This window comes from Entelurus aequoreus, linkage group LG24, assembly GCF_033978785.1.
Source record: "Entelurus aequoreus isolate RoL-2023_Sb linkage group LG24, RoL_Eaeq_v1.1, whole genome shotgun sequence".
NCBI lineage: Eukaryota > Metazoa > Chordata > Actinopteri > Syngnathiformes > Syngnathidae > Entelurus > Entelurus aequoreus.
In genome coordinates this window covers 28437314-28464806 of record NC_084754.1, presented here as the reverse complement: position 1 = coordinate 28464806, position 27493 = coordinate 28437314, and the positions used below count along the sequence as shown (strand labels likewise).

At 37.7% G+C, this 27493-nt stretch overlaps 1 protein-coding gene across 6 annotated transcripts in view; it reads left to right on the top strand.

The window, feature by feature from the left end:
* Positions 1–27493, top strand: part of mical2b (microtubule associated monooxygenase, calponin and LIM domain containing 2b) — a 114231-nt gene that overhangs the window by 80065 nt on the left and 6673 nt on the right. The window contains exons 17-31 of one of the 6 annotated variants that reach the window (XM_062035743.1): positions 157–282; positions 367–798; positions 898–999; positions 1122–1214; positions 3635–3806; positions 3912–3985; positions 7926–8007; positions 13159–13320; positions 13711–13761; positions 20739–20854; positions 20938–21129; positions 21247–21425; positions 22208–22539; positions 24565–24635; positions 24708–24797. In XM_062035743.1, the coding sequence (XP_061891727.1) occupies positions 157–282; positions 367–798; positions 898–999; positions 1122–1214; positions 3635–3806; positions 3912–3985; positions 7926–8007; positions 13159–13320; positions 13711–13761; positions 20739–20854; positions 20938–21129; positions 21247–21425; positions 22208–22539; positions 24565–24635; positions 24708–24797 (2274 nt within the window). The other 5 variants (XM_062035741.1, XM_062035744.1, XM_062035745.1 and 2 more) reach the window with 5 other exon arrangements.

Below are 27493 nucleotides of genomic sequence, written 5' to 3'. Positions count from 1 at the left end.
GAGTGGCAGTGGTTCTCCATCATTGCCTCACACTACAAGTATATTGCGCTCACCAAGCTTGAATTTGCTTGAACTCTACTACCCATATATAACAATTCTAATCAGAAGGTATTCGCTTCTTATAGCAATATTTCATCTTCCTGCTCCACTTTGCAGAGTGACACTGAGAGTCTGTCTACTAGAGAATTTGCAAAAAACACCATAAAAGAGAGAGAAGTACTCCTTTCGTCCACGTTTTCTAGCTCCAGCAAACCTTCAACTCTTCTTTCCTCTATTTCTGAGGTACAGGTTGTGAATTTATAAAAACGTGTTTATGCTCTGTACCTCTGTATTTGGGATTTATGTGTTTTTGACTTTTTTCTTTAGGTTGAACAATCTACTTGTCTTCCTCCTTCACCTCCGTCTAATATTGTCTCCATCTACCCTGTGGTTCACCCTGTCCCTGACCCCACTGTCCAGTCTGGTTTCTCCTCTGCCTCCTTTTATCCTCTTGAGCACAAGGAAAAGAAAGAATCGTCCTTTGTATTGTTTTATACTGACTCTGAAAATCCTGAGCAAACGTGTCAAGCTGATTCCTCCTCTAATAGCATAGTCCCCACTGAAATATCTTGCTCTGATGAGAGCCAGGATGTTGCCTCCCAACCTCCTGGAATCAGCTTCTCTTCAGGTGCAGTGTTGGCACTGTCAAAGGACAATACAGGGACAGAATACAGTTCTCAGGGCATGCTTGAAAGCAAATATGTCCACAGAAGTGCCCACGAGAGATCTGACAGCCGCAGATGTGAAACAGATGTAAAGGTAACAAATGGCTAGATTGGCGTTGAGTAATATATCGTGGGACAAGGCAAGTGCATTATCTCTAATAGACTGATCTTCCTTCTGGTGTCTGGGTCTCAGTCCAATGGAAGTTGTGCGCTCGAAGCCCCTAATGGAATCATGCGAAAATCCGTTATTCGCTCTGAGAGTTGTCCAACTGCAGCTCCAAGCTACAGTAAAGAGGTACCAATTTGTAACCCTGCATACATCCAGGCCTGTTTATAGAAAGGGTGTTTTCTTCTTTCCTTTTTCTGACTTTCCTTGCTTTTCTGTTGTCATTGCGTTTCTCTTGCTGTCAATATCAGCGAACAGTTGGAAAGGTGTCATCAGCCATAAATGCTAAAGCCCAAATACTGGCCCTCCTGTACGAGACAGATCACAGGCCCAATGCTGCTCCGGTAAGGTGTGTGTGGATTGCAGAGGGAAATCTAACCTCCTACTGAATCGCTTTTTCTAATATTTTGTGTTAAAAGCTACACCTTTTTGTATAACTAAACAAAAATACCACACAAGAGTTGTTGAGCTTCTACAAAACACTTTGTACACCTTTTCCAATGTTTTTTGTCCGTACATTGTGCATGCAATCCCGTCTAACTACCATATATTTATATACAATGTCTGAAAGCGTCTTCTACCAATTATTGCCAAGTATTGCACAACACGGCCAGCTTGATGCTTACAGAAGCTTGACAGTGGCGTGTCAATTAACGTGCTTGGGCCTGATCTTCTACGATCCCAAATACTATGGATTAAACATGTGCAAACTATAAAATTGCGGGTACTTTCAGTGGGCGTGTTGTGCGTGATCTACTAAGACTGCATGCACAATTGATAACAATTGCAAACCACCCTATTTACATGGAGTACCACCAGCTGTCACCATAAAGACATTAGTTGTCCTTCACATTCATGACATCGTATGCTCCACCAGTCCAACACATGCCGATTTGTTATGTTCTAGAATATGCAGCAGATGGCACTTTTTCTAGAAGATATACTTTACAACGTAACCTATTTTTAGAACACCAAAGGTGCACTCTGGGAGGCGCCAGTGTTGTAATGGTGCATCTGGAATGAGCCATAAATGCATGAAAATGCATGTTGCAAGAAATATTTCATATAGGAGGTATATTAACATATCTCCTATATAGAAAAAAAACAACTAATGCCTAAAAATACATCAGCAGACATTTGTTATAATCATCATCATTGTCATATTATGATTGTTTTCCCCTACATTTTAAACACTTCCTTGTGATCTACATCACATGTAATGGTGCTGCTTTGGTCCAAATTTTGCAAAGATTATTTTTTACATACCATCTTCAAGTCTCTTTGTTCCTGTCCCTTCAGAATGTGCCGTTTTGTAAGCATTATTTACGCACTGAAGTCCTCCAGCAGGCTAATCCCCTTTCGACTTAGTCTTCTTCCCAACAGCCATGTTTTAGTTTTTTGCACCTCCATAACGAGACTACTGACAGTTAGAAGTTAGAACTATACGCTACTATACGTATGCTACAACAGAGAACTTTAGCATGCGTGTGCATTTACGAGCCTGTCTGCCCCACAACGAGGGGATAGAGTAAAATAATAAAGTTGTTGACTACAACTGAACATGAAATACGCAGTCGTGCGAAGTTCTTCTGGTAAACCTCTACCACGTATGGAGATATCTGCTGGTGTAACGAAGGCAAATAATAGTCACTTAAGTCTCAAATTCCAAACGGCTTGTTTGGAGCAGCTATACAATTCTGAAATGATATTGCTCTTTCTCTCTCTCTCTCTTTCTCTCTCTCTCTCTCTCGCTCTCTTAATATTTATATCTTTTTTTTGTGTCTGTTATAATGTAACAAATATGTTGACAAGCGCACATATAGCAGCGCGGTCCCCTCCTTTCTCTCAGCCATTTGTGCGTAACTGCCATTTTCCACAAACATTTCAAACGTGCTAAATACAGACACAAATCATTGATCACAAAACAATTTTAGTCTTGATAAATCACCTTGTAACTGCAAAATTATTATATTATCATCTGTTACTCCTAGTATTGTGGGCGTTGTAATAATAGCCATGTATTCTGCATATACATCAAGACGCTGAATGGACAGGGTTCTCTATTTTGCTCATTAAAGAGACACAATCCTCTGTTCACGAGTTTAGTAGCTCAGCTCTTTGTGCAGTATCAAGTTACACGCACCCTTTTAGTAGATCAGGTCCTAATGTTACTGTGCCACTCCTGTCCTGTTTGTGGCAGTAATTAAACACAGTGGTTACCAACCACAAGACATAGCAATCATCACCACAGTTCCATCTGCTTTACGTCATGTAAAATTTATCATACTAGCATGTAGCATATTTCATGGTAGATTTGACAGTTGTCTTCTTTACCTTTTCTTTAAAGTGCCATTGTCACGAGTACATATTATTTTGATCTCTTAAGTTTCTGCCTTTAGTGCTTGACATGACGACAAAACGGAAACTTGCTCTACTTAGATTGCCGTCCTAAATTTCGCTCCTGTGAGAGACAGTGGCAAGCCAGCCTTGCTTTTCAGCTTTAAAAAGGAAAACATATCCAAATAGGAGTTGCAATACATTTATCTTCAACATGTGCATCTTTCCTTCTTTTATCATCTGCTTTATTACTATTGCTTTGCATTACTCACAGCGGAAATGAATGCTTATACGGTCTGCAATGTTCAATGAGAAATGTCTATGGATGTCCTTATACCTTTTGTAGGAGTATTCTTTTTTATCATGGCTCTTCTTCAATCAACATAAAGCAAAATTCAAAACCTTGTCTGTCTATTCTCACTTTCAGTGTGTAGGGCGTGTACTCGGAGGCAGTGATGTCTGCCACTTCTGCTCCAAGCGGGTATACGTGATGGAGAGACTGAGTGCTGAGGGCTACTTCTTTCACCGCGAGTGTTTCCGCTGCGATGTCTGTAACTGCACCCTCCGGCTCGGCGGCTACACCTTTGACTCACATGAGGGTATGCTTTGGGTCACTGTCAAATATAAATCAGTTACCAATATCAATCAATGCCTGAATTACAGTTTGAGTTCAAGTACTTTAAATGTTTGTGTTCTTTTCCCAGCAAAGTTCTACTGTAAAATGCATTATGCCCAACACCACTCCAGTACACACTTGGACAGATTCAGGAAAAGAAAGGTAAGAAGTACTATAACTGTAACAAAATACGTTAAACAGAACATAAAAAAGCAAAAATAATGTTTACATTCTGATATAAATGCCACTCCCATCTTATAATTAAGAGTGATTAGCAATACACCTTCATTACTATTAAGTGACAGTGAAATCATTGGTTGAAATACTGTGAAATATTTCAATTATATATGTAAATAAATACATAAGTACAGTGGAACCTCGATTTACAAACATCTACTGTATAAGGAAGTTAACGTCACACATTGCTATGCATAATCTACACACTGATAATGTTTAAGACCCTGTTTCAAGGGAATTTTTTAAATATGTTAGATTTTATGGATTTTACCCAGCATGTCACACAGCCAACTCATAACAAGAGGACACACTCTGGATTTGGTCATTACTTATGGTCTGTCCACCAGTGTGTCCTCTGTTGTCTGACCACTACTGTGTTTTTTATGATCACAGCTTTTATCCAGCAGGAGACCTCAGTGCGAACTGTGATGAAGCGCTATTTAACTTCTGAAGTGGCTGCAAATTTTATTAGTTTTTAATAATTGTCCTCCAATAGTTTTACTGCACCCTGTGATTTTATTGTTGACAATCTAAAATCAAAAAAGGTCATTTTAAAATCAGTACCGTCATGGAGAAAGGATGAGGAAATCAAAAAACTAAAAAGAAGTTGCAGGGATAGCAGAAAGGAAATGTAGGGGAAAAAAAACTAATGATTAACCATCAAATATTATATATTACGTGAACAGCAAAAAATATACCCCACAGGGGTTAAAGGCCTACTGAAATGAATTTTTATTTATTTAAACGGGGATAGCAGATCCATTCTATGTGTCATACTTGATCATTTCGCGATATTGCCATATTTTTGCTGAAAGGATTTAGTAGAGAACATCAACGATAATGTTCGCAACTTTTGGTCGCTGATAAAAAAAGCCTTGCCTGTACCGGAAGTAGCGTGACGTCACAGGAGGAAGGATTCCTCACAATTCCCCGTTGTTTACAATGGAGCGAGAGAGATTCGGACCGAGAAAGCAACGATTACCCCATTAATTTGAGCGAGGATGAAAGATTCGTGGATGAGGTACGTTAGAATGAAGGACTAGAGAGGCAGTGCAGGGTGTATCTTTTTTCGCTCTGACCGTAACTTAGGTACAAGGTCTCATTGGATTTCACACTCTCTCCTTTTTCTATTGTGGATCACGGATTTGTATTTTAAACCACCTCGGATACTATATCCTCTTGAAAATGAGAGTCGAGAACGCGAAATGGACATTCACAGTGACTTTTATCTCCACGACAATACATCGGTGAAGCACTTTAGCTACGGGGCTAACGGGATAGCATCAGGCTTAACTGCAGATAGAAACAAAAGAAATAAACCCCTGACTGGAAGGATAGACAGAAAATCAACAATACTATTAAACCATGGACATGTAACTACACGGTTAATGCTTTCCAGCCTGGCGAAGCTTAACAATGCTGTTGCTAATGACGCCATTGAAGCTAACTTAGCAACGGGACCTCACAGAGCTATGCTAAAAACATTAGCTATCCACCTACGCCAGCCAGCCCTCATCTGCTCATCAACACCTGTGCTCACCTGCGTTCCAGCGATCGACGAAGGACTTCACTCGATCATAGATGCGGTCGGCGGCTAGCGTCGGATAGCGCGTCTGCTATCCAAGTCAAAGTCCTCCTGGTTGTGTTGCTGTAGCCAGCCGCTAATACACCGATCCCACCTAAAGCTTTCTTCTTTGCAGTCTTCATTGTTCATTAAACAAATTGCAAACGATTCACCAACACAGATGTCCTGAATACTGTGGAATTTTGCGATGAAAACCAAACTTTTTGTATTGGATACAATGTTTCCGAATACTTCCGTTTCAACGATTGACGTCACGCGCATACGTCATCATACATAGACGTTTTCAACCGGAAGTTTAGCGGGAAATTTAAAATTGCACTTTATAAGTTAACCCGGCCTTATTAGCATGTGTTGCAATGTTAAGATTTCATCATTGATATATAAACTATCAGACTGCGTGGTCGGTAGTAGTGGGTTTCAGTAGGCCTTTAAGAACGGAAGAAACACTTTTTTTCTCCACAGTAATTGCAAACAATAAGAATAACCCCAGAGTCCTTTTTGCAACAATTAACCATTTGTTTAACCCTGGTTTTAATAACATACCTCGCACACCTACAGACTCCCTTTGTGAGCAGTTTGCAGACCACTTCAGAGATAAAATAAACACCATCAGCTGTGACATTTTATCTTTTCACACTGCTTTTAATCCACCTGAGTGTCTGTTTTTACCTGGGGAAACGTTGGACAGTTTTGTCCTGGTTAATGCTGAGATGCTTGACAGGGTTTGTTCTACAATAAAACCCACCACATGTCTTTTAGATTCAATTCCAACCAAATTAAACCCCGGGTGCAGATGGCTCCTGTGATAGTGTTTACTCACATGTCTCCTCTGTACTCAGCCATGCAATCATTGGTCCATATAGTTGCAAATGTGTGTTTGTGTTTGGTATCTGTGTCCGTGCGTACGTATGTGATAATGGGGGATATGGGTCACCGGGGTATTGTTTTGACTATAAAAATGGGACCCGTTACCTCCCTGCTTAGCACTCCGCATCAAGGGTTGGAATTGGGGGTTAAATCACCAAAAATGATTCCCGGGCGTGGCCACAGCTGCTGCCCACTGCTCCTGCCCACTGCTCCCCTCGCCTCCCAGGGGGTGATCAAGGGTGATTGGTCAAATGCAGAGAATAATTTCGCCACACTTAGTGTGTGTGACAATCATTGGTACTTTTACTTTAACTTTGTAAAACACTTTGCGTTGCATTTCTTTTATGTATGAAAAGCGCTCTATAAATGAAACTTCAATCCAATCCACTTTTTGTATAGCACATTTAAACAACAAAAATGTTTCCAAAGTGCTGCACAACAATTTTAAAAACAATATTCAAATATTATGCTTAGCTCCACCAATGTGACTGAATAAAAACAAAAAATAAATACATATAAAAATAACAATATAGAAATATGATTAAAAACGATTTTAAAGGATAAAACCAATTAAAACTATAAATAAAAATCTAAATTTAAAAACACAGAGGACCACACAACTCACGTAGTGTTTAAAGCCAGAGAATAAAAGTGGGTCTTAAAACACTGCACTGTGGGAGCAGTTCAAACATGGAGGGGCAGAGTGTTCCAGAGCTTAGGGCCGACCACAGTGAAGGCCCTGTCTCCCCTGGTTTTAAGTCTCGTCTTGGGCACCACGAGCTGGAGCTGGCTCTCGGACCTCAGAGCGCGCGCAGGATTGTAAATTTGGATGAGGTCCGAGATATAATGAGGTGCCAGTCCATGCAACGCTTTAAAAGCAAACAGCAAGATTTTAAAATCAATTTTAAAATGAACAGGGAGCCAGTGCAAAGTCTCAAGAATTTGGGTTATGTGCTCGCGTTTCCTGGCCCCTGTTAAATGTCGTGCTGCCACGTTCTGGACTAATTGCAACCGTGAGAGAGCTTTTTGGCTAATGCCAGCATAAAGTGCATTGCAGTAGTCCAGGCGACTTGAAATAAAAGCATGCACGACTTTATTTGATTGATATGATATAGAGTCCAATGGCCATAGTAATGTTACAGCTCAGTTAGCTCATACTTTTGATGGTTAATGGCTAGCATACACCCAAGTCTAAATGCATATATAATCAAATGCAAATATTTATATGGCAGTATGTGTTTTACATCCCTATTCTGAACCATTCATTTGAGTCAAAACAGTTAAACTTGATTCAATCTAAATGTGAGCGCTAATGAGTGACTACATAACAATGTAAAAATAATGATTACATATTACATTAAATAGACGGTCTACATATGCATAGTAACGTGTGTGTAATTTGATTTGCGGCAGGATCACCACAGCCTTGTCACATCATTGATGCTAGACAGCGGGAGCAACTCGACGACATGTAGCATCCAGACGCAACCTGCAGGTACTCTGGTTTCCTTGATTAGGCGAGGCTTGAGCTGGCCGCGACGCGCTAGCCGAGCTGTTTGTGTGTTACCTCGACACCTGTTGGGCGGTGTGCGTGAGTCTCTCCTAGCTGTGTGTTGCCACTTGAGAAGCAACTCGCATGACTTTGTGTTCCTGTATGAGTTGTTGAGTCTGGGCTGTCCTCTGCTCTGTGTGATGCACGAGGTGCTTGGACAGATCAACCAGGAGCCTCACCTCTTTCAGCAGCAGCTTGTCGGCCTCTAGTTCACATCGCTGGAGAACTAGTCAAGGGCTTTTTTATTATTTTATTTTATTTTTTTACACACTTCACCTGTACTCAACTAATATTGTCTTATACTTGTTTACTGAGTGCCATTCACGATATAGATTGACTTTGCTAATTTTAGTATGCGTTTTACACATCACCTGAGTGATTTGCTGTCACTGCCCTTTTTTTTATTTTAATCCTATACATACCTTTATGTAACATACAATAGACATTGTGCTCGCTCAGATATGCTGGTTGTTTCAGAGGGCTGAATGCATCGCACAATGGCTTGTTCCAGGCTGTCTCAAGTGTTCGAGTACTTATAATCTATCCTATTATCTATATTTTTGTAGGACAGTTAAATACAATCATGTACAACCAAAAGAAACATCACACAATGTTTCACTTTTTTGTTCATGCAACATTGGATTACAGTACAGCAACTTGGAACATGTTTCTAAATCTAATCGTGGATGGGTGCTTATTGCTTACTGCCAATACAGTGTTGTTTTTCCCTATATAGCTACACATTTATTTTTTATATACTCTTTTAATGTGGTCCAATGGTTTAATTTGTTCACTGACTCAACTTTGTTGTTTTAAAGTCAGCGTATTCTGCGGAAATAAAACTTAGCCACCTATGCTCTGTAAAACACTGGTGTTAAAAACTATTGGGACATTTGAGGAAGCAAACAGTTTTACCGTAAATTCCGGACTGTAAGACGCTACTTTTTTACTACACTTTGAACCCTGGGACTAATAAGACAAAGAGGCTAATTTGTGGATTTTTATTTGCTGGCGGCTATAATAAAAAATAATTGTATTAAACAAAAAAAACAAGCAAAAACACTGAGAGGGTGTTGTATTGTTTGTGCTGTGGCGCTATCTTTTGGATTAGTTCGCTCACTGCAGGTGCTGCAGTGTCCTTCCATTTACCGACGGTGGGTTTTTTTTTTTCAACAAAAGTATCAGTTAGTCTTCTAGCCATCCATAGCGTTTTTACTCCTATGGATTCGTCATTCATCACTTAAAGCAGGGGTGTCCAAACTTTTTCCACTGAGGGCCGCACACGGAAAAATTAAAGCATGTGGGGGCCATTTTGATATTTTTCATTTTCAAACCATAACAAAATATATGCATTTTTTTATTTATTTTATCTTTAGGGGTCCCAGGGACCATAAAGGGTCTCAGTCATTAAAATGTTAAAAATAAGTCAGATTATTGTTTTTTTTTAATTATTTAATGCTTACAGTAAATCTCTATATCAACTTCAAGTTGATATAAAGTAATACAAATTAAAAAAAATGTTTTATGGCTTTTCTGTCAAAAACAACTTAGTTTTTTTATAGTAAAACTGAAATATGCAATATTTAGTAATTAGAGCCCAAAAAGATCAATAATGCAGGACACCATTGATTTTAATTATTTCCTATTTTTGAGTAATCACAGTGAAAAGATAAATACAAAATCACTAAATATATTTGGGATCCAAAAGGTGCCCCACTCATAAAGTGATACATTTTTATTAGGTTTTTCTTTTACTTTCAACACTTAAGTTACAAGATCAACTTCAGATATATCTGTCCATTTTATGCTGGAACTATTATTTTGTTTGTTTTATGCGCTTTTTTCAAAGAAAACGTTGATGTTTTTATATGGCTACTACACAATATATGCAATATTAACCACATAAAACATTTTAAAATGAAATATTTGAAGTAATTGGAGCCCTGAAAATAATTCATTATAACATGGATTTTTTTGTCATTATTTTTATTTTTTGAGCAATGGCAAAAAAAGAAAAATGAAGAAAGACAAAAGAAAGAAAAACAGCCTGCATGGCAATTGCAACTTTTTCTCGTTAGATTTCACCTCATTCCAATTTTTTTTAATGTTCTTTTTTTATTTTTACAATAGTATTTCCAGAATGTGTGGCGGGCCGGTAAACAATTAGCTGCGGGCCGCACTTTGGACACCCCTGACTTAAAGTCATTCTTGGTATAGTGACACTCAGTGACTTTATATTCTTCCATGGCGCGCAGGTAACTGATCTTTTTCTTTTTGTACAGTATTGTTAACTTATTGGAGTGTGTCGTAAACATGAATAGTCGTAAAACCAGGACCGACTGTAGTCTTGTTTAGTATTTAAAAACATTTGTTTTTTTCCTTCTAAATTTTTGTCAGTGGACAAATTTGCCTAAATAAAACCGAATTTAAAAAAAAAAACTTTTTTTTTTTTAATGTGCTATTTTTTTCCCCAATTTATTTAGCTTTGTCTTTATTTTGTTTAAAACCCGATCAAAGATAAACTCACCTTTGACTGTTCGATTGAATGCTACTATTTGGGATGGATTTAGAGAGAGATGTAACTCACCAGTCTTTTGTTCAGCTTCTTTTCAGTTTTTACATTTCTATCTATTCATCACCTCATATCACCCCATACACACATCTGTCTCAATTGTTTCTCCCCTTCTTCTCCTCAATTCATTCACTTCATTTTGTTCAGCTGTTTCAAATCTCTATTGCATCACACTCTTTGGTTATCTGATTGATATAGGAAGGATCTGTTGTTGCTTGTCCTTTTACTGTAGAGTCCACTCTATTAAGGTGTTATGTGTTGCACACTACAACCATGGTTAAGTAATGATAATGTAAATTGGCTTCGACAGACCTCCATTAATATTATTCATCATATTTTTTAAATATTTTAAATAAATTCAATAAAAAAGGGCAATTTTCATTGTGCTTAATGAAGTTTTTTGATGCTCAGATGACACCTTTTTTAGTAGACTTATTTAGTGCATCGTCACTATATTAGATCCACGGCTGAAATGCTCACTAACACTAAACACTGCTAAGTGTGGGCTAGCATTACTGTACTTATAACCTCCGCCCTCAACATCAAACCTGCCTGCCTTAGTCTTTGCGTCATCACCAGCCATCCTTCCTTTCAAGCTACCCTGGCAGTAATACATGTCTACATGTCTGTGGTCTGTCTTTGTTTGGTTCCCTCTGTTACAGAAGAAGACTTCCTCCCTTCAGAACCCCTCTCCAGATCTCTCTCATGTACCTGCTAGAATTTATCCCAGAGTTCGGATGCCCAATAATTGTTTTTTCCCATTGTAGCATTTGTAGTTTAGTATGCTTTAGTAGCTATAGGAATTAAACACACCCCTTAAAGTAGCTGTTGTTATTTTAAAAGCGACAGTACAATCGTTTATTTTATTTTGTTTTTTAGACAATATTAGGAACAAAAAATTATGTGACAAATAAACAAAACATGATAAGCTTAGTGTGCACACCCACTAACTGATTTGTTGAAGGACTTTTTTCATGACATCATCATTCATCACCATACATTAATTCCTTAGTTAAATTTGTCAGCCTGGCACATTTTGACTTTGCACACACTTCTGAAAAACTGTCATATTTTCATTATTTGTATTTTCTCCCTAAAAAGTATTTTTTTGTTAATTGTTGAGGTTGTTGGTCATGTGATTTGTTTTAAAATACATTTTAAAATAATTAATCATGGTCTGTTTTTCAATATTAGAAAAACATGATATTTCATTAGGACTGTTTTAGTATATTTTTTTTATCCACTGTGTTTATTTTACCTGTGTAGTGATAAAGTCATGAAGCAGTCTACCAACCTTTTTATTTATTTTCTTTATCCATAAGTACTGTAAGACATATTTATTTTATTCATGCAATGAAAATCGAACCAAAAATAAATAATATTGATAACATAGACTTTTGTTTCTTGATTTGTTTGCATGTTCAATTTGAGTTGTCACGATTTAAAAAATCCTCTCTGCAGTATATGTATTAATCACACAATTAACAATTCATTCCCATCCATAGTTGACCTAAAATCACCTACTTACATTTTCTAAAAACATTTTGTCCCTCGATTTAGTTAGCCCATTTGGAACTGTGTAGCCCAGGAGTGTCCAAATTGCGGCATGGCAGCCATTTTATGGTGGCCCACATCTCGATTTATTGGCCCGTGTTGCAATCTATAGACAACATAAAGGCATCCCAGATTAAAACATTACAAAAACAAAGAAAAACATGGAACTGGCCCAAATCACCCCCAAAAACCAAAATGACCGACGACTTGTGCGTCTTACTGTCCTGTACTATATGGTCTTTGTTGATTTTCATGCGCCCTGTCATAATGAGCATTTTTTCTTTCAAGACATAGTAGTTTTTTAAGTTTGCTGAAGCCCTGGAAAATGTTTGGACACCCCTGGTGTAGCAGATCTGAAAGGACATTGTTAAACACAGTAAAATGGGTGTTCATCCGTCCATTTTCTACCGCTTATCCCTTTCGGGGTCGCGGGGGGTGCTGGAGCATCTCAGCTACAATCAAACAAAATTTGATTGCATGTGCTCGAGCTAAACTGAAGTGAATCCTATTTCTTATCAACTTCCTGAGTGGCTTTATTCTGGGCTTTCTCAAGTCTTTTCCTTTGGGTGCTGATGCTGTATCACACTTTCTCAACACATTGTTCTTAGTGGGGTTTTTTTTTTTTTACCAACTGTTATTCCTACTTTAGGTCATACAATTTTTACTTTTTTTGCAATGAAGTGGAAACGTCTGTGGAACGATACTGTATTTTGTTGACTTCATTATATGTGAGTACTCTTATTATAACATTGTTTTGTGTTGGTGTAATGTTGTTGTGATGTCATAGTAGTATAAATAGACCCTGTAGATGTATACTATGTCTTCTCTTTCCTTGCAATATGCTTGAATGTTCCTTAGCAACCTGTAAAAATGTCCTATTCAGACAGGCTACTACAGTTAATCCTCACTGTAGTTTGGACTTGAGTGCCAATTCACACTCCCTACCCACTTACTTCTCTTATTTCCAGATAGGCAAGTCAAAATGCATTCGGAGCATGTGGATAAAAGTCTGACAAGTGACCTTGGTGACACAGACTTGGCTGTGGAAACCCTGAATGCTCACTGCATAGTGATACCTGCAGTTCAAGATGTCACAGGGGCCAAAGGTCAAAATGAAGAGAGTGCTAAAGGTCAGTATAATTTAAAAGTCAAGGTTTTGGATGATGCACAGATCATAGTGTATTTTATTAATCAGCACAAAACATGTCAAAGAAAAGGATCATTGATGAATTGTCGACTGCTTATCTTGCTCATTTCCCCGAGGAGCTCAAGTCAATCCAACAAAATAGTTTCAGTGTGCTGAAAGGAAATAAATCATGAAACATGATGTTCACTCTCAGATACATTTCCAACTAAATTAGCAGACCTTTATAAATCATGCTAGCATTTATATCTCTCTTCATGAGTGAGATATAATGTTAGTGGACCAGCCAGGATAGCATTCATGTTGCTACTTTAAAATGTCTCTACAGTGTGCTGTCTTCTTGTCTTGTTAATTATACCTTTATGCATTTTTGCAGGTCACTGTAAAACCAAGCAATATCATTGCTGGAAACATAAGATCCAAGCGGGTGAGTACACATTTCTTTAAACTCAACTTTTCTTATTCTTTTTTAAAAAACATCTGCATTGTAGATGAATACTGGTTTGGTAATAAAATTGTTTCTACCAATACTTTAATTTTGTCTTTGAAAATTAGTGGAGCTGTACACATATATAATATATATATATATATATATATATATATATATATATATATATATATATATATATATATATATATATATATATATATATATATATATATATATATATATATATATATATATATATATATATATATATATATGTATGTATGTATGTATGTATGTATATATATATATATATATATATATATATATATATATATATATATATATATATATATATATATATATATATATATATATATATATATACACACACACACACACATATAGTACATGGATGAAATAGCCTCTGTGTTTTTTCCTGACCTAACGTATATACGTGTGTGTGTGTGTGTGTGTGTGTTTTTGTGTGTGTGTGTGTGTGTGTGTGAAGGCGAGGACGTGTAGACAGAGCGCTTTGCCTCGTGCAGAGACCGATTGGGAGCAAGCGCAAGGAAAATAAATTAAATAAAGGCTTTGGTGATTGATTTTGGAAATGTTGCTAGTCAATGACACAAGTGTTTAGAGGAGCTGTTTGAATACTTTATAAATGCTTATAATACTCTGCAATACATTTTATTAGAGGATGGAAATGAAAGTGATTATTATGATTGGTATGAACCCAGATAACTAACCTGAATTATTTCACAAAAGAGTTTGAAACATGGAAAATAGAAGTTGGACCACTGGACAGCATACCAAATGTATCATGCAAATCAAAGTATATTTCCTCAGTCTCCTCAAAATTAAAAAGGACCAAGGTGGATCAAGCTGCTGCAATAGCACAATCCGCCGCATTGAAAGAAAAGCACATTTTGCTACTGGAGGAAATAAAAATGAAATCGAAGATGAAGAAAGTGGAGTTGAATGCAGACTTAGCAGCATCAGCTGCTAAAATAAAAGTTATTCAAAGCAATGAGGTGGGACAGGAAGCGCCAGGCGATGGCATTACTGAGTATTATGACTCACACCATGAGCCCACAAGGGGGAGCAATGTGGAATTTGTGCAATTAGGTGCCAAACCCAAAACTCAATTTCACCAAACCATCTCAAGTCTCTACAAATCTCCACTTATGAGGGTTACCCAACCACCAGAAAATACACTTCAAATCAAGAATGTGACTAAAAAAAAACAAGACCAAAACTGCATATCATAATCTCACCGTAACCCATACTGAACAAGGTTACTCAGACAGGATTGTTAATGTTGTCCATGATAACTTGGACGTGGCTACTCAAAGACAAAATCACATAGCAGAACTCAGTCTCATAACAAAACCTGTCTAAATTCCCTGTGAGATAGATTTCTGTGTGATGGTAACCCATTGGTATATCAGTCTTTCATTCCGGCATTTCAACACTTGATTGAAGACAAACCTAAAAATAATCAGGGCAGACTCTACTATCTTGAGCAGTTAACCTCTGGTTTGCCTATTTATTTTGTAGCTGGTTGCACATGGATGGAAGTAGGGGCCTTAGTGAAGCAAGACACCTTTTGAAAGAGCCCTTTGTGAATGAAATAAAGATTTCTGGATCTTACCCAGAAAAAGCCTTGAACTGGACAGCGATTAAAGCTGAAGATAGGAAAATGTCCAATGCTTATGTAATGTATTGTAGAGAATGCTGTGATGTAATGCACAATTTACAGTATTTAGAGCAACTTGAGATCCCATCAAATCTAAGGCTAATGGCATCAAAATTACCCTACAAACTCAGAGAAAGAAAGCAGCTTATGAGACACAACCGAAAACTAGCAGGAGAATCAGATTCCAGCACTTTGTGGATTTTGTGGAAAAACCTACTAATATGCTTTTGGATCCGTTCTGTGGAGACATTCAAAATTCACAACAAAAGGGTCTATCCCAATGGGCAAAAATGTACCAAAACCAATAAGAGGAAAAAACAGCAGTTTTGCTACATCAGTAGCAGTGAATACAGAGAACGCAGGATGCGCTGGAAAGCAATCAGCTGTTTAACAACCACCTTCTCAAACCACACCCAGCCCGATCATCACTTTTTGAGGATTCTGCCATGGGAAACACGCTGTGATGACTGCTGAAGATTCAAAACACAGTCACATGACAACTTGATGGTAAAACTGCAAACCCAACAAGGACTTTTTGCCATATTTCACACCCCCAGAGATGCAGCCGTCAGGACAAGTTTCCTCATTTCTCACAAAATCGCCAGAAAAAGTAAGGCGTTTTCTGACGGAGAGTTTATTAAGGAGTGCTTATTGGACTCTGTTGCGCTGATATTCCCGGAAACTTGGAGCTTCAGCTGAAGAACAGAACGGCCAACTTTGACTGTTTTTCGCTGGCTTCGGATGAGAGCTGCAATGTACGTGACACCGCCCAGCTGCTCATCTTCTTACGTGGGATAACTGCAGACTTTCAAATCACAGAGGAGCTGGCAGCCATGCAATCAATTAAAGAGACAACCACAGGTAATGACTTGTTCACATAGGTAAATGCGTGTTTGGACATGTTAGGACCGAAATGGGACAAGCTGGCAGTTGTGACAACAGATGGTTGTCCAAATCTGACGGGGAAAAATGTTGGACTTTTAAAGAGGATGCAGGATAAACTTTAAATTAACCCTGTGCAGAAATTGACATGTTTGCATTGTATTATACATCAGGAAGTGTAGTGTAAGACAGTGTTAAAAATATAACCATCAAAAGCAATCTGCTTTTGTATAAAGTTAAGTTAGGTTAAATGAAATTATTATTATTAATTATTATTTATCTTATGGTATATCAAAAATAATATTGAGCAAAATTTAATTGAAATATTGTTGATGTGGCCCCCGGTAAGAATTAATTGCCCACCCTTGTTCTAGACAGATAGTACATTTGTATTGTAAAACATACACAATCAAACAAAAAGATAACATACATTTGTATCCAACAGAGTTACAGTGACCCAGGATCTCTGTGCCACAGTAGCGATACATAAATTCAGAAGAAAATCCAGCTGATAAGGCTTCACAAGGGTTGCATGTGGAATCTTTCTCAAGATCAAGATGGCTGAAAGCAGAGAGAAAAATACATAGCCAAAGGTCACACAAAGTCTATGAGATATATTAGCAAATGACCCTGAAGTGAAACGGGAGTTACAGTTAACAGTGTGGAAAAGGGGATCACAGTCAACAGTGTGATGATTGAAAACCAACATCCGATATGCACATTAATCGAGTATCACTCATCATGGAACCTACTGCAGAAATGTGTGGCCTGGATATTAAAGGTGAAAATAATACCTCAGCTACTGAGTCAACTAAGAAAGGATCCAACACGTGTCATCAGAGACGAAGAAAAAAATAAAAGACGAGAATGCAATACAATAGAGGATATACAAGAGGCAGTGAAGGCCATCATTTGTTTTAAACAAAGATGCTACTTCAGCCATGAATTTACTTACCTGGAAAATGGCAAAACCCTCAATTCAAAATGCACCATCCACAAGCTAGATCCGATTCTTGATAATGGCGGTAGGCAGTAGTGAGAGTAGGGGGTAGAATAAACAAAAGTGCAATGCCAATGCACCAGAAAAACCCAACTATTCTCCCTGAAGGTTCTCCCATATGATTTCAAGGCTAAAGAAAAGGTTTGGCTTGCAAATTCCTTAGCAAGGAACATCATCAGAAACTGTGCGTTTTGCAGACGCAAGAAGGCATGACCTGGAGAACAAAAAATGGCAGTACTATGCCACTAACAGTTTTTGGAAAAAAATATCAAGATTCAAGCAAGAGATGGAGACACACACAGCATCTTGCAGATCCCTTCTGGAGACGTTGGACTTCCACTCATGCAAAAAAGAAGCAAATAGAAGAGCATAAAACAGAACTTGAGTCCTGGTCGATAACACAGCACCAAGGAACTCATGAATTATGGGCCGTGTTGTAAAGACATTTCCAAAAGTCAAAGGCTTTTTGAGAAGTATTTTGGTTAAAACCAAAGACAGTGTGATTAAACGACCGATCGATAAGTTCTGTCTTCTAATGGAGGCAGCAGGATGAATCAATGAAGAAGCTGTGATTTCCCCAGTGTTCACTTTGGACTGTTATTATTATTTTTATTATTATTATTATTATTATTATTATTATGAACTTTGATAAGACAAATGTTCATCCTCAAGTAATTTAATTTGAAAAGCATAATTAATTTCCAATATGTAATTTTTCTATTTTGGCTCCTTTGAAACTTATTTGTAGAAGTTTTACTAAAGCCAACAATTAGGGGCTGGGATGTTGGCGCCTGTTTAGAGCATTGTAATCTTTTGTATTGATTAAGGGAGATTAATTATTATTTAAAGTCTGTCCTATACAACATTCTTTTTTTTTTTTTTCTTTTTTTTTTTTTTTTATATATCTTTAATTGTTCCTTGTCAGGTGACACTCCTCCTGTGATTAGGAAGTGATGACACCTGGTTGCTTGTGTGTCTTTTGTCTGTTGAGGGAGTGAAGAGTGAAACACTTTTTTTGACTGCTAAAATATTGCTAAATTACGTTTCGTTATTTTTTGCTTAAAGTCAACTCGGAGATCGTTTATGTAAAGAAATACCAGTCATTTGTTGAAACTATTTCTCCGCAAGTGCCTTTTACTTGGTGAGTGCGTGTGTGTGCGTGTGTGTGTGTGTGTGTGTGTGTGTGTGTGTGTGTGTGTGTGTGTGTGTGTGTGTGTGTGTGTGTGTGTGTGTGTGTGTGTGTGTGTGTGTGTGTGTGTGTGTGTGTGTGTGTGTGTGTGTGTGTGTGTGTGTGTGTGTGTGTGTGTGTGTGTGTGTGTGTGTGTATTTTGCAAATGCATCAAAAACAAACTAATTAAATGTACATACGTTTTCAGACCCTTTGCTCAAAACTTTGTCAATGCACCTTTGGCAGCAATTACAGCCTCAAGCCTTTTTGAATACGATGCCACATGCTTGGCACACTTATCTTTGGGCAGTTTTGCCCATTCCTCTTTGCAACACCTCTTAAGCTCCATCAGATTGGTTGGGGGGGTGTTGGTTTTCATCCTGGATGTCTCTGTATATAAACAATTTTTAAAAATCTGATTAATCAAATTTTTGGAATTTGGTTTGATAAGCATTAATCACAGGTGAGAACTTCCATATTTAAAATTAGCTTAAAAAAAAGACCCCACTACTTGTACACGGATACACTTTTATTGTCAGAATGTCATTCAGGAATGTTTTTTAATGTTTTACGTAAATGCATGTCATTTATTTGCCCTAACAGTTTTATCTAAAATGATTTCAGGCTGTATATGGAGTGAAATTTGCCCGTGAGTCAGTCAGTCTCCTCACTCATGTTTGTACTGACGTATGCATTGATTTGATCACTGACAGTATAGCGGTTAAGGTAAAGGAGCTTGTACAGTTGAAATAAATTGCATGATTAATCTGTGTAAATGATTAATACGATATTTATTTGTGATTAATCGCATGAATTAATTCATTATTTTGACTTGAGAGTCCGAATATACTGTATACATGTGTGTGTGTGCGCGCTCGTATATACAGTATGTATCTAGAGTCTATGTATGTGTATATATGTATATGTATATATACATATAGATATATGTATAGGTGTGTGTATATGTATATAAATGTGTATGTATACAATTATGTAAGTGTGTGTGTGTATATATACATATAGATATATGTATAGGTGTGTGTATATGTATACAATTATGTATGTGTGTATGTGTATATATATATATATATATATATATATATATATATATATATATATATATATATATATATATATATACATTTATATATACTTGTATGTGTGTATATACATGTACAGTATGTATGTGTGTATACATAGTACATACATACATGTGTATACACGTGTATGTACATGTATACACATAGGTGTGTGTGTATATATATATATATATATATGTGTGTGTGTGTGTGTGTGTGTGTGTGTGTGTGTGTGTGTGTGTGTGTGTGTGTATAAATATACATGTATGTGTATACACGTGTGTATATCTGTGTATACAAGTGTGTGTATACACGTGTATACGTATGTGTATAGACGCAGGTGTGTACACGTGTGTAGGAATGTGTAGCCACATATGTGTATAAACGTGTATGTATGGGTATACACGTATGGGTATATGTATACATGTGTATGTATAAACGTATATGTTAGGGCTGTCAAATTAGTTAACTTGTGCGATTAATCACAAAAGATTATCGCAATAAATAACAAACTGTTACCAAGTTTTGAGCTAGTAAATGTAGTGCATTCAAGTAAAACGTTTTTTTAAATTTTGTGTATGACATTCTGACAATAACATTGCATTTGGGTCCAAGTATTGTGATCTTGTTAAAGAAAGTCAAAATCATGCAATGAGTAATAACCTGTGATTAATCATCCGGTAATCCAAATTCAAAAATGTGATTAATCTGATTAAAATTGTAATAATTTCACATCAATAGTACATATAGAATTAGGAAATACAATTCACCAAAATATACAACTTAACTACATTTGAACGTCAAGGAGAAGTCGTGGATTTTCAGTGTGGACTTATTTAGGTTCAGGGACTGGGAGGATCTCGTCTGGAGGGAAGCTGTTTCTCAGTCTAGTCTACGACTTGCTACAGAAAAGGTTTAACCTCCTCTGGTTCTGAACTTTGCTTTAATACTAATTTTAAAAAATCCAAACGTAAAGAATTGACATTAAAAGAGATTCTAATACCCCGATAGAAAGTATGTGCTGTCGTAGATCCGTCTGTCAGGACTGAAGAATGTAGTGACGTTGAAAGTCATACATTTTCCATTATTAATCATTTTCTTTATTTTGGTGAACAGTAACACCATTTCTGTTCATGTGTCTTCCAGTATTCCCATTGATTTTTGTTAAACGTTTCAATCGGAGCCGGCCTCGGGACAAAGGAGGACCTGAGACCGTCCCTGAAGCAGATTCTGACTTTGAGGAGATTACTTCAACTGAAAAGGTGACTGTATGTCATTTTAAAGGGTTTTCATAATCAGAACTGTTTGGTTTATATGAGTGCGATTTTTGGTTTGCTTCACACAGAACTCTGAAAGAAAGAAATCTTGTGAAAACAAGGAAAGTGAAAAAAGGCCGCCCCAAACCACCTGCAACTTGTCCACCCCAAAGAAACGTGTGCTCTTATCTGGTAGTGAGAAGGAGAGACTACTGAGCTCGGACATGTTGGCCACTCCACAGGGTGGAGACAAAAAGACCACGCAGCAACCTGAACACCAGGTTGAGCATAAATTCCTCTTTCCCAGCACAGTACTAATGCAATGGTTTTTGCACAGTAGTGAATAAATACATTCTACTGAATGACGATTTCAGTTATTTATTGTCCTCTTTCATCAGGTCCAAGCAAAGACCGAAGCAGAAAAGCTTCAGACAGACTCGCACCAGCTTAGAGAAGTGACTCCGAGCCAAACATCCTCCTCTGCCGAGTCCTACTCAGCCTTCCAGCTTTTTGCCAAAGCCTTCAAGAGAACGTTTAGTGTCACCAATCCTTCTAATAACTCCAGCACGGCTCATATGTTAGTGAAGTTATATAGTGGACCATCGATTTACGAACCTAATTGATTTTTGAACAGGGTTCGTGAAAAGAAAAGTTTCTATAGTGAAGAGCATTTCTCCATAAGAAACAATGTAAGTGAATGTTTGTACATGATATAAAGTGCTATACAGTACTTTGCATCAAAACATAACAGGGTAATAGATCAACTTTGTATTTAATAACAAAGACAAAAACCACCTGTGTCCTGTCGACACACACAAACTGTCACTAGCCCAGGGGTGCACTCAGTTTAAAACCACAAAACTCCCTTACTTTAACAGTCAGGTCAATACAATGATTAAGAACAGAAAATAAAAATCCACCTTGTTGGTTAATCTTTTTTGCGTGCAGCAGAAAGAGGGGGTGGCGGTGTCGACACCGCTGTGGAAACTTCCTAAATGTTTCAAACCAAACATTGCTTGTCCATTACTTTTTTTGGACTAGAAAAAAACACTTAAAAAGCATGCGAAGTAGCTAACAGCAGCACATTGGATGTGCTGCCTGACACATAATGGTTGCGCTGCAGGCACTCAGTGGGTGAATGAAACATTGGTACACAGGGACGAGGTTTGTACAACAAAGCATATTTGTATACAGAGACGAGGTTCGTACACCGAAACATATTTTTATTCGGTCCGTGGTTCGTAGATTGAAAAGTTTGTACAATGAGGGTTTCGTAAATCGAGGTTCCACTGTACAAAACATGTCAACATCATCAGCGTGTCTTGAATTTCAAATAAATTTATCTTTTCACCCCAAAAGGAGGCCCATACGTCACGGTCCACCCAGACAGAGGCCTATGTCAGAAGGAGCGTTAAATTTTAATGCTCACCTCAGCGCATCTGAACCAGAGTCATCCAAAGAGAAGAATGCAAGAAAGCATGACATGTCCTCTCAGTCGCAGCAAGTCTCCCTAAAGGGCCGCAGAGACTCAGGAGGGGTCTTCAGAGATGATATCTCATCGTCGTCCAGACGGAAGGTCAGCCTTTTCTCCTCGCTGAGGCTCAAGAAGAGGGAGGCATCAGAGACAGACGGGAACGACCAGGAGCATCAAAAAGAAATTCGGATGATTCTTACCAATCTTAGAAACAAAGGTAAGTGTTGTTCTGTGCCTATTGATTGTCTTAATTCAATATATCTCTCTGGAGCCATGTCCTAATTTGTAACATCTCTATAGAGTTTGTTTACCTGTGTTTTCTCCAGGTACTCTGCCACATGGTGTCCCAATAACATTCATGTTAGGGTAATTGTAGACTTTGTTCATTTTGACAGCAGTGTTTAATTTAGGTCTGACAAAAATGCCTTAGTTTTTGTCATCTAAATTAATTATTTTTGTATCTAGTTTTAGTCGGCTAAGTTTCACAACATCAGCTTAAATAACAGTAAATGTTTGCCCCCGCTACACTAAGCCGGCTAAGGTTATCCAGGGTAAATCCCACCTAACCTTATCCTTGTCCACACACACAATGGTCGTTTAAGACCCCCTCCCCCCTCCGTCCACCGGCGCAAAGCAACCTAGTACGCATGCGCGCAAAATGCGCGCAAAATGCGCACGTCATAGTCACCTCCAGTGTTGCTTTGTGCGCGAGTTCTTAAATTAAATTTAACTTATCTGAACTATATCTAGTGTTGTGGTATTTCAATTAACTGGAATCCAGTGTGCTATGGGGCCCTATTGTAGTGAATCACAACTGAGCCATCATAAACTAATCAAATCTTTAATGGACAAGTGAAAGTAAACACTTTTACAACAATCAAACTAGGGATCTAGATATCTGGTCAGGACACTTCTTACTCTTTTACCTTCACTTTCATTGTCCATTCGTTTTTGGTGACTTTATATACTCTGGTCCTAGACGTTGAGTCCGCGACATACATGGCGGACGATAACTGATACAGTCTGCTTTGCCAGTCCAAAAGCATTCGCCGTTTTCCGTAGTTAGTCTTCCCTCGACGGCCAGGTAATACAAAGTACACGCTACCTTTTTTTTATCACGCCCACATTCTCGTTGTCTCTCCTTCGACAAATGGATGAAGTTTTTCGGTATGTAGAATCACAGCTAACCTGGACATTCGAAAGTTCTCTTGCCGTCTGAGAAGTGTTGTATCCCAAATAGCTGCAATCGCGCTTTTTCTTTTCTTAAGGTATTTATGTGTGATTTCTACAAGCGTCTGTACATACGGAAGGAGAAACACGGGCATGTCTGGATGACTCGCCTCCATGTTTCCAATGGTTAGCTCAGAGTTACGAAACTGCTTTATTATGAAGCTGGCTGTGTGGGGCGCAGTCTTTCTGGTGTCACTTCCTCTCCGAACTCAGTTTGTAAACGATCAATGAGTCCATACAAAGCTAAGAGCCGGAGATTCAAGAAATAGACGGCGCACTTACCAATGTAAAAAATTATCCACGTAGGAGAAACCTTAAACGATGATTTAGTGTGGCCAAAACAGAGCTAAGGCTAAATAATTATTCGTTTAAGGGGTTATCCGGTTAGCCTTAGTCGCCTATTGTCTTCTTCTCTTTCTCCCAGGTGTACACATATTACGATGTGGGGCTTGTTAAATGCATACCGTTTTGTTTTCGAGAAATCCAAGTTATCTCACAAAGAAAAGCATCTGATTGGCTCTCCTTTTGTAACTCACTTCCGGCTGATCTCCAATGCACTGTTTAAGTGATTGGATATATTCCAAACTTGTACCACCCATCAACAAGACAAAATTAAACATGACTGGATTTCGTTTGTCAAAATGTTCGTCTTGTTTTTATTTGTTGACTAAAATTTATTTTGTCAACGTCTTAATCAACGTGCATTCTTTTTAGTTATCGTCTCATTTAAGTCAGGGAAAAATAGATTTTAGACAATAACTGAGACAAAAATTATTAGTCAACAAAATAACACTGACTCACACTTGACCAGTCGTACCACCCTGGGACCATCTTTACCGCCAAAGTGCGGTACATTTAGCTAGTCTGATTGCAGTAAACACATCCAAACTGTTTTTTGCTTAAATTCTTTTATGTTGTTTCTTGTAAACATTTCAATGCAAGAACATAACAGATTCATTTTAACTGGATCAGATGCTGGACAATATTAAATGTTTAATTTTATCTACTGTAGCATCCAGTCAGCAGAATCTGGAGGAGCCATTCTCTTCTGATGATGAACATGAAACACCAGCTGTTCACAGGGTTTGTATAATAGGACGCTGACATTAGTTCCATGTCTGCATTTTCTGAAGTGTTGGATATTTCTGTTCCTAGGTGTCCTCCAAACAAAAGCAAAGGAGGCAAGAAGGGACAGTGGCCCTGCAGGCCAAACGAGATCAACTAAAGAGGTTGCATAGGGCTCAGGTACTCCTGATTTATACTGAAGTGCTTAGTTCTTGTTGAATATCTATTTTGTTAGTTTAGATGCAGTTGTGAAACGTTTGAGTCTCTGAGTACTGAATTCAAAATGTTTTGCACCCTTGCTGGATCTTATTCCTTTCATATTACCCACGCTTTTCTCAACCTTGATAAACACATCACTTAATGTGGTCACTATGACACTGTAGTTGGCCCAAACATATGTTCATGATTTTGATAATTCCCACTAGAAAAACACATTAGGATAGAAGGACATACAATATTGAATAAAGTAGAAATAAATGCATTATCACCACAACTGCTCAGTTTATTGATAATATATCCTGTATGGCCAGATTAAATAGCCTGTTTAGTAGGGATGTAACAATTCGTTTTAACTTAGATTCGATAATTATGGTTGCCGATACGATTCAGGAACAATTTCATTTTTATTTTTTTCAATCCAAAAACAATTCGGTGAGTTGAAATCCTTTCAGTAACTTTTCAGCAAAAAAATCAACAAATGTGAAATAAATACTGGATATTGGACACTGCAGGTGAATTTTCTTGTATTTCTGTTGTTTATTGTAAGGGAATTCAATCCGATCCAATCCCCTTTATTTATATAGCACTATTAACAACAAAACTGTCTCCAGAGTGCTGCACATACAAAATAAACGATAAGTCATCAAAATGCAAGTATCGGTATTTAAAATGAAACAAGTAAACAATAAACAAACAAAAAATAATAATAGAATAAAATATATCAATAAAATAATAAAAACAAATCATTATAATAAAATAAAACACTAAAAGAAACAGAGGATCCCAAGACCACAATTAGGTATAAATCAATTATGGATACAAACAAGCAAGTAAACAATTAATGGCCAATACATTCAAATCTTATTTGAATAAAGTGCAACCAACATTTTAGGTTGAATTAACAAGAGGAAACCCGATAGGGACAAGCGGTAAAAAATGGATGGATGGATGGATGGAAACCTTTTCTGCTCTCATTTTCAACATTCAAGCAATTTTCAATAAAACTACAGTAACCAACATTTTAACAGTAGATTGACCTGCTAAATAAAGTTCCCCGACCCAGCCATATCTGTATTCTGTTCTCCGCCCTGGTGTCGCCGATGACAGAGTCCCAGGTGTGCGGAAGCATGTACGCCCCTCATCCCTTGTGATGGTGTTGGCCCCTCGCTTCCTAATTTCCATAGCCTTCTTGATCCATCTCTTTTCTTTTTCATTAAATGACTTCTCCTTGGCTGCCAGTTGGGTGTCGTTCCGAAAGTCGGTGCGTCGTCGTAGCTTGCTCTGCTGTCACTTCCGTTTTATCGGTCGTGTCTTTTTATTGGCCTAAGGTGTTGCACCTTTAGATTGTGTTGTTTGTCTTTGTTGTAGATTTTGCAATGGTGCTGTAGCTGAAAGTTTTTTGCAATCGTGCTGCAGCTGAAAGTTTTTGTGTTGTAATTTATGTTGTCTTCTGGCGTTCGTTATGACCTTTCTCCCGCCATTTTTGTTTTGATGACGTCACACACGGGCAAAATAGACTTAACATTTAACGTCCTTTATTATTAAAAGTGCTAAACTTCATAAAAGTCTGCCGTTCTTAAATTGAATTTTTTTACTTTTTCTAGTATCAATAAATTTTATCGATTCCCTTTTTAAAACGATCTTGGAGCGATACCTATCTTTCGGAGGGCAAACTTACCGAACACAGATATACTTGCAATTTAGGAATATAAATCGCTTGATTTATCGATCAATCGTTACATCCATACTGTTTAGCAAATTTGGGGTGTCCCAATATGACTTTTTCACTTCCGATATGATTTCGATATTGGTACCTTAAGTTTTGGCCGATACGATATTGTTCCAGTATGATAAATGGTAAATGGGTTATACTTGTATAGCGCTTTTCTACCTTCAAGGTACTCAAATTGCTTTGACACTATTTCCACATTTACCCATTCACACACACATTCACACACTGATGGTGGGAGCTGCCATGCAAGGCCCTAACCACGACCCATCAGGAGCAAGGGTGAAGTGTCTTGCTCAAGGACACAACAGACGTGACGAGGTTGGTAGAAGGTGGGGATTGAACCAGGAACCCTCATGTTGCTGGAACGGCCACTCTCCCAACTTCGCAGGGGACAGCGTGGTATCAGCAGGAATCAATCATAGTGCATTATTTTATAGTGTGGAATGTTAGAACAACTTCAATCAATTGAAATTACTCAAACAGAAATCAATGGTAGTTATTAAAAAACACTAACCTATTATTATCCAAATGAAATGGACTTACACTATCTTTAAGTTGAAGATAAGTGATAATTGTTTTTTGGTGACACTTAGTGACCACTAAGGTATACCGGTTCTAATAAATTATTGCGGTAATAACCAATTGGAAACGGCTGATAAAACAAAACACATGTCATTGACCCACTAGCTGAGGAAGCAAGCTCTCCAATTAGTTAAACAGACTCAATAAGTCCACGGTGACGTTTTGGTGAATTTACGATACTGAAACAATACAAACTAAATGCCATTGTCAGTTAATGACACTAGCAAAGACCCTTATAATAGCATAGTAGCTCATGCCAACGACGCTAGCTTCATTACATTACCATAGCAAGTACAACTATGCAAAAAAACAGCTGAGTATGTAAAAATGCTTTAGTTATACT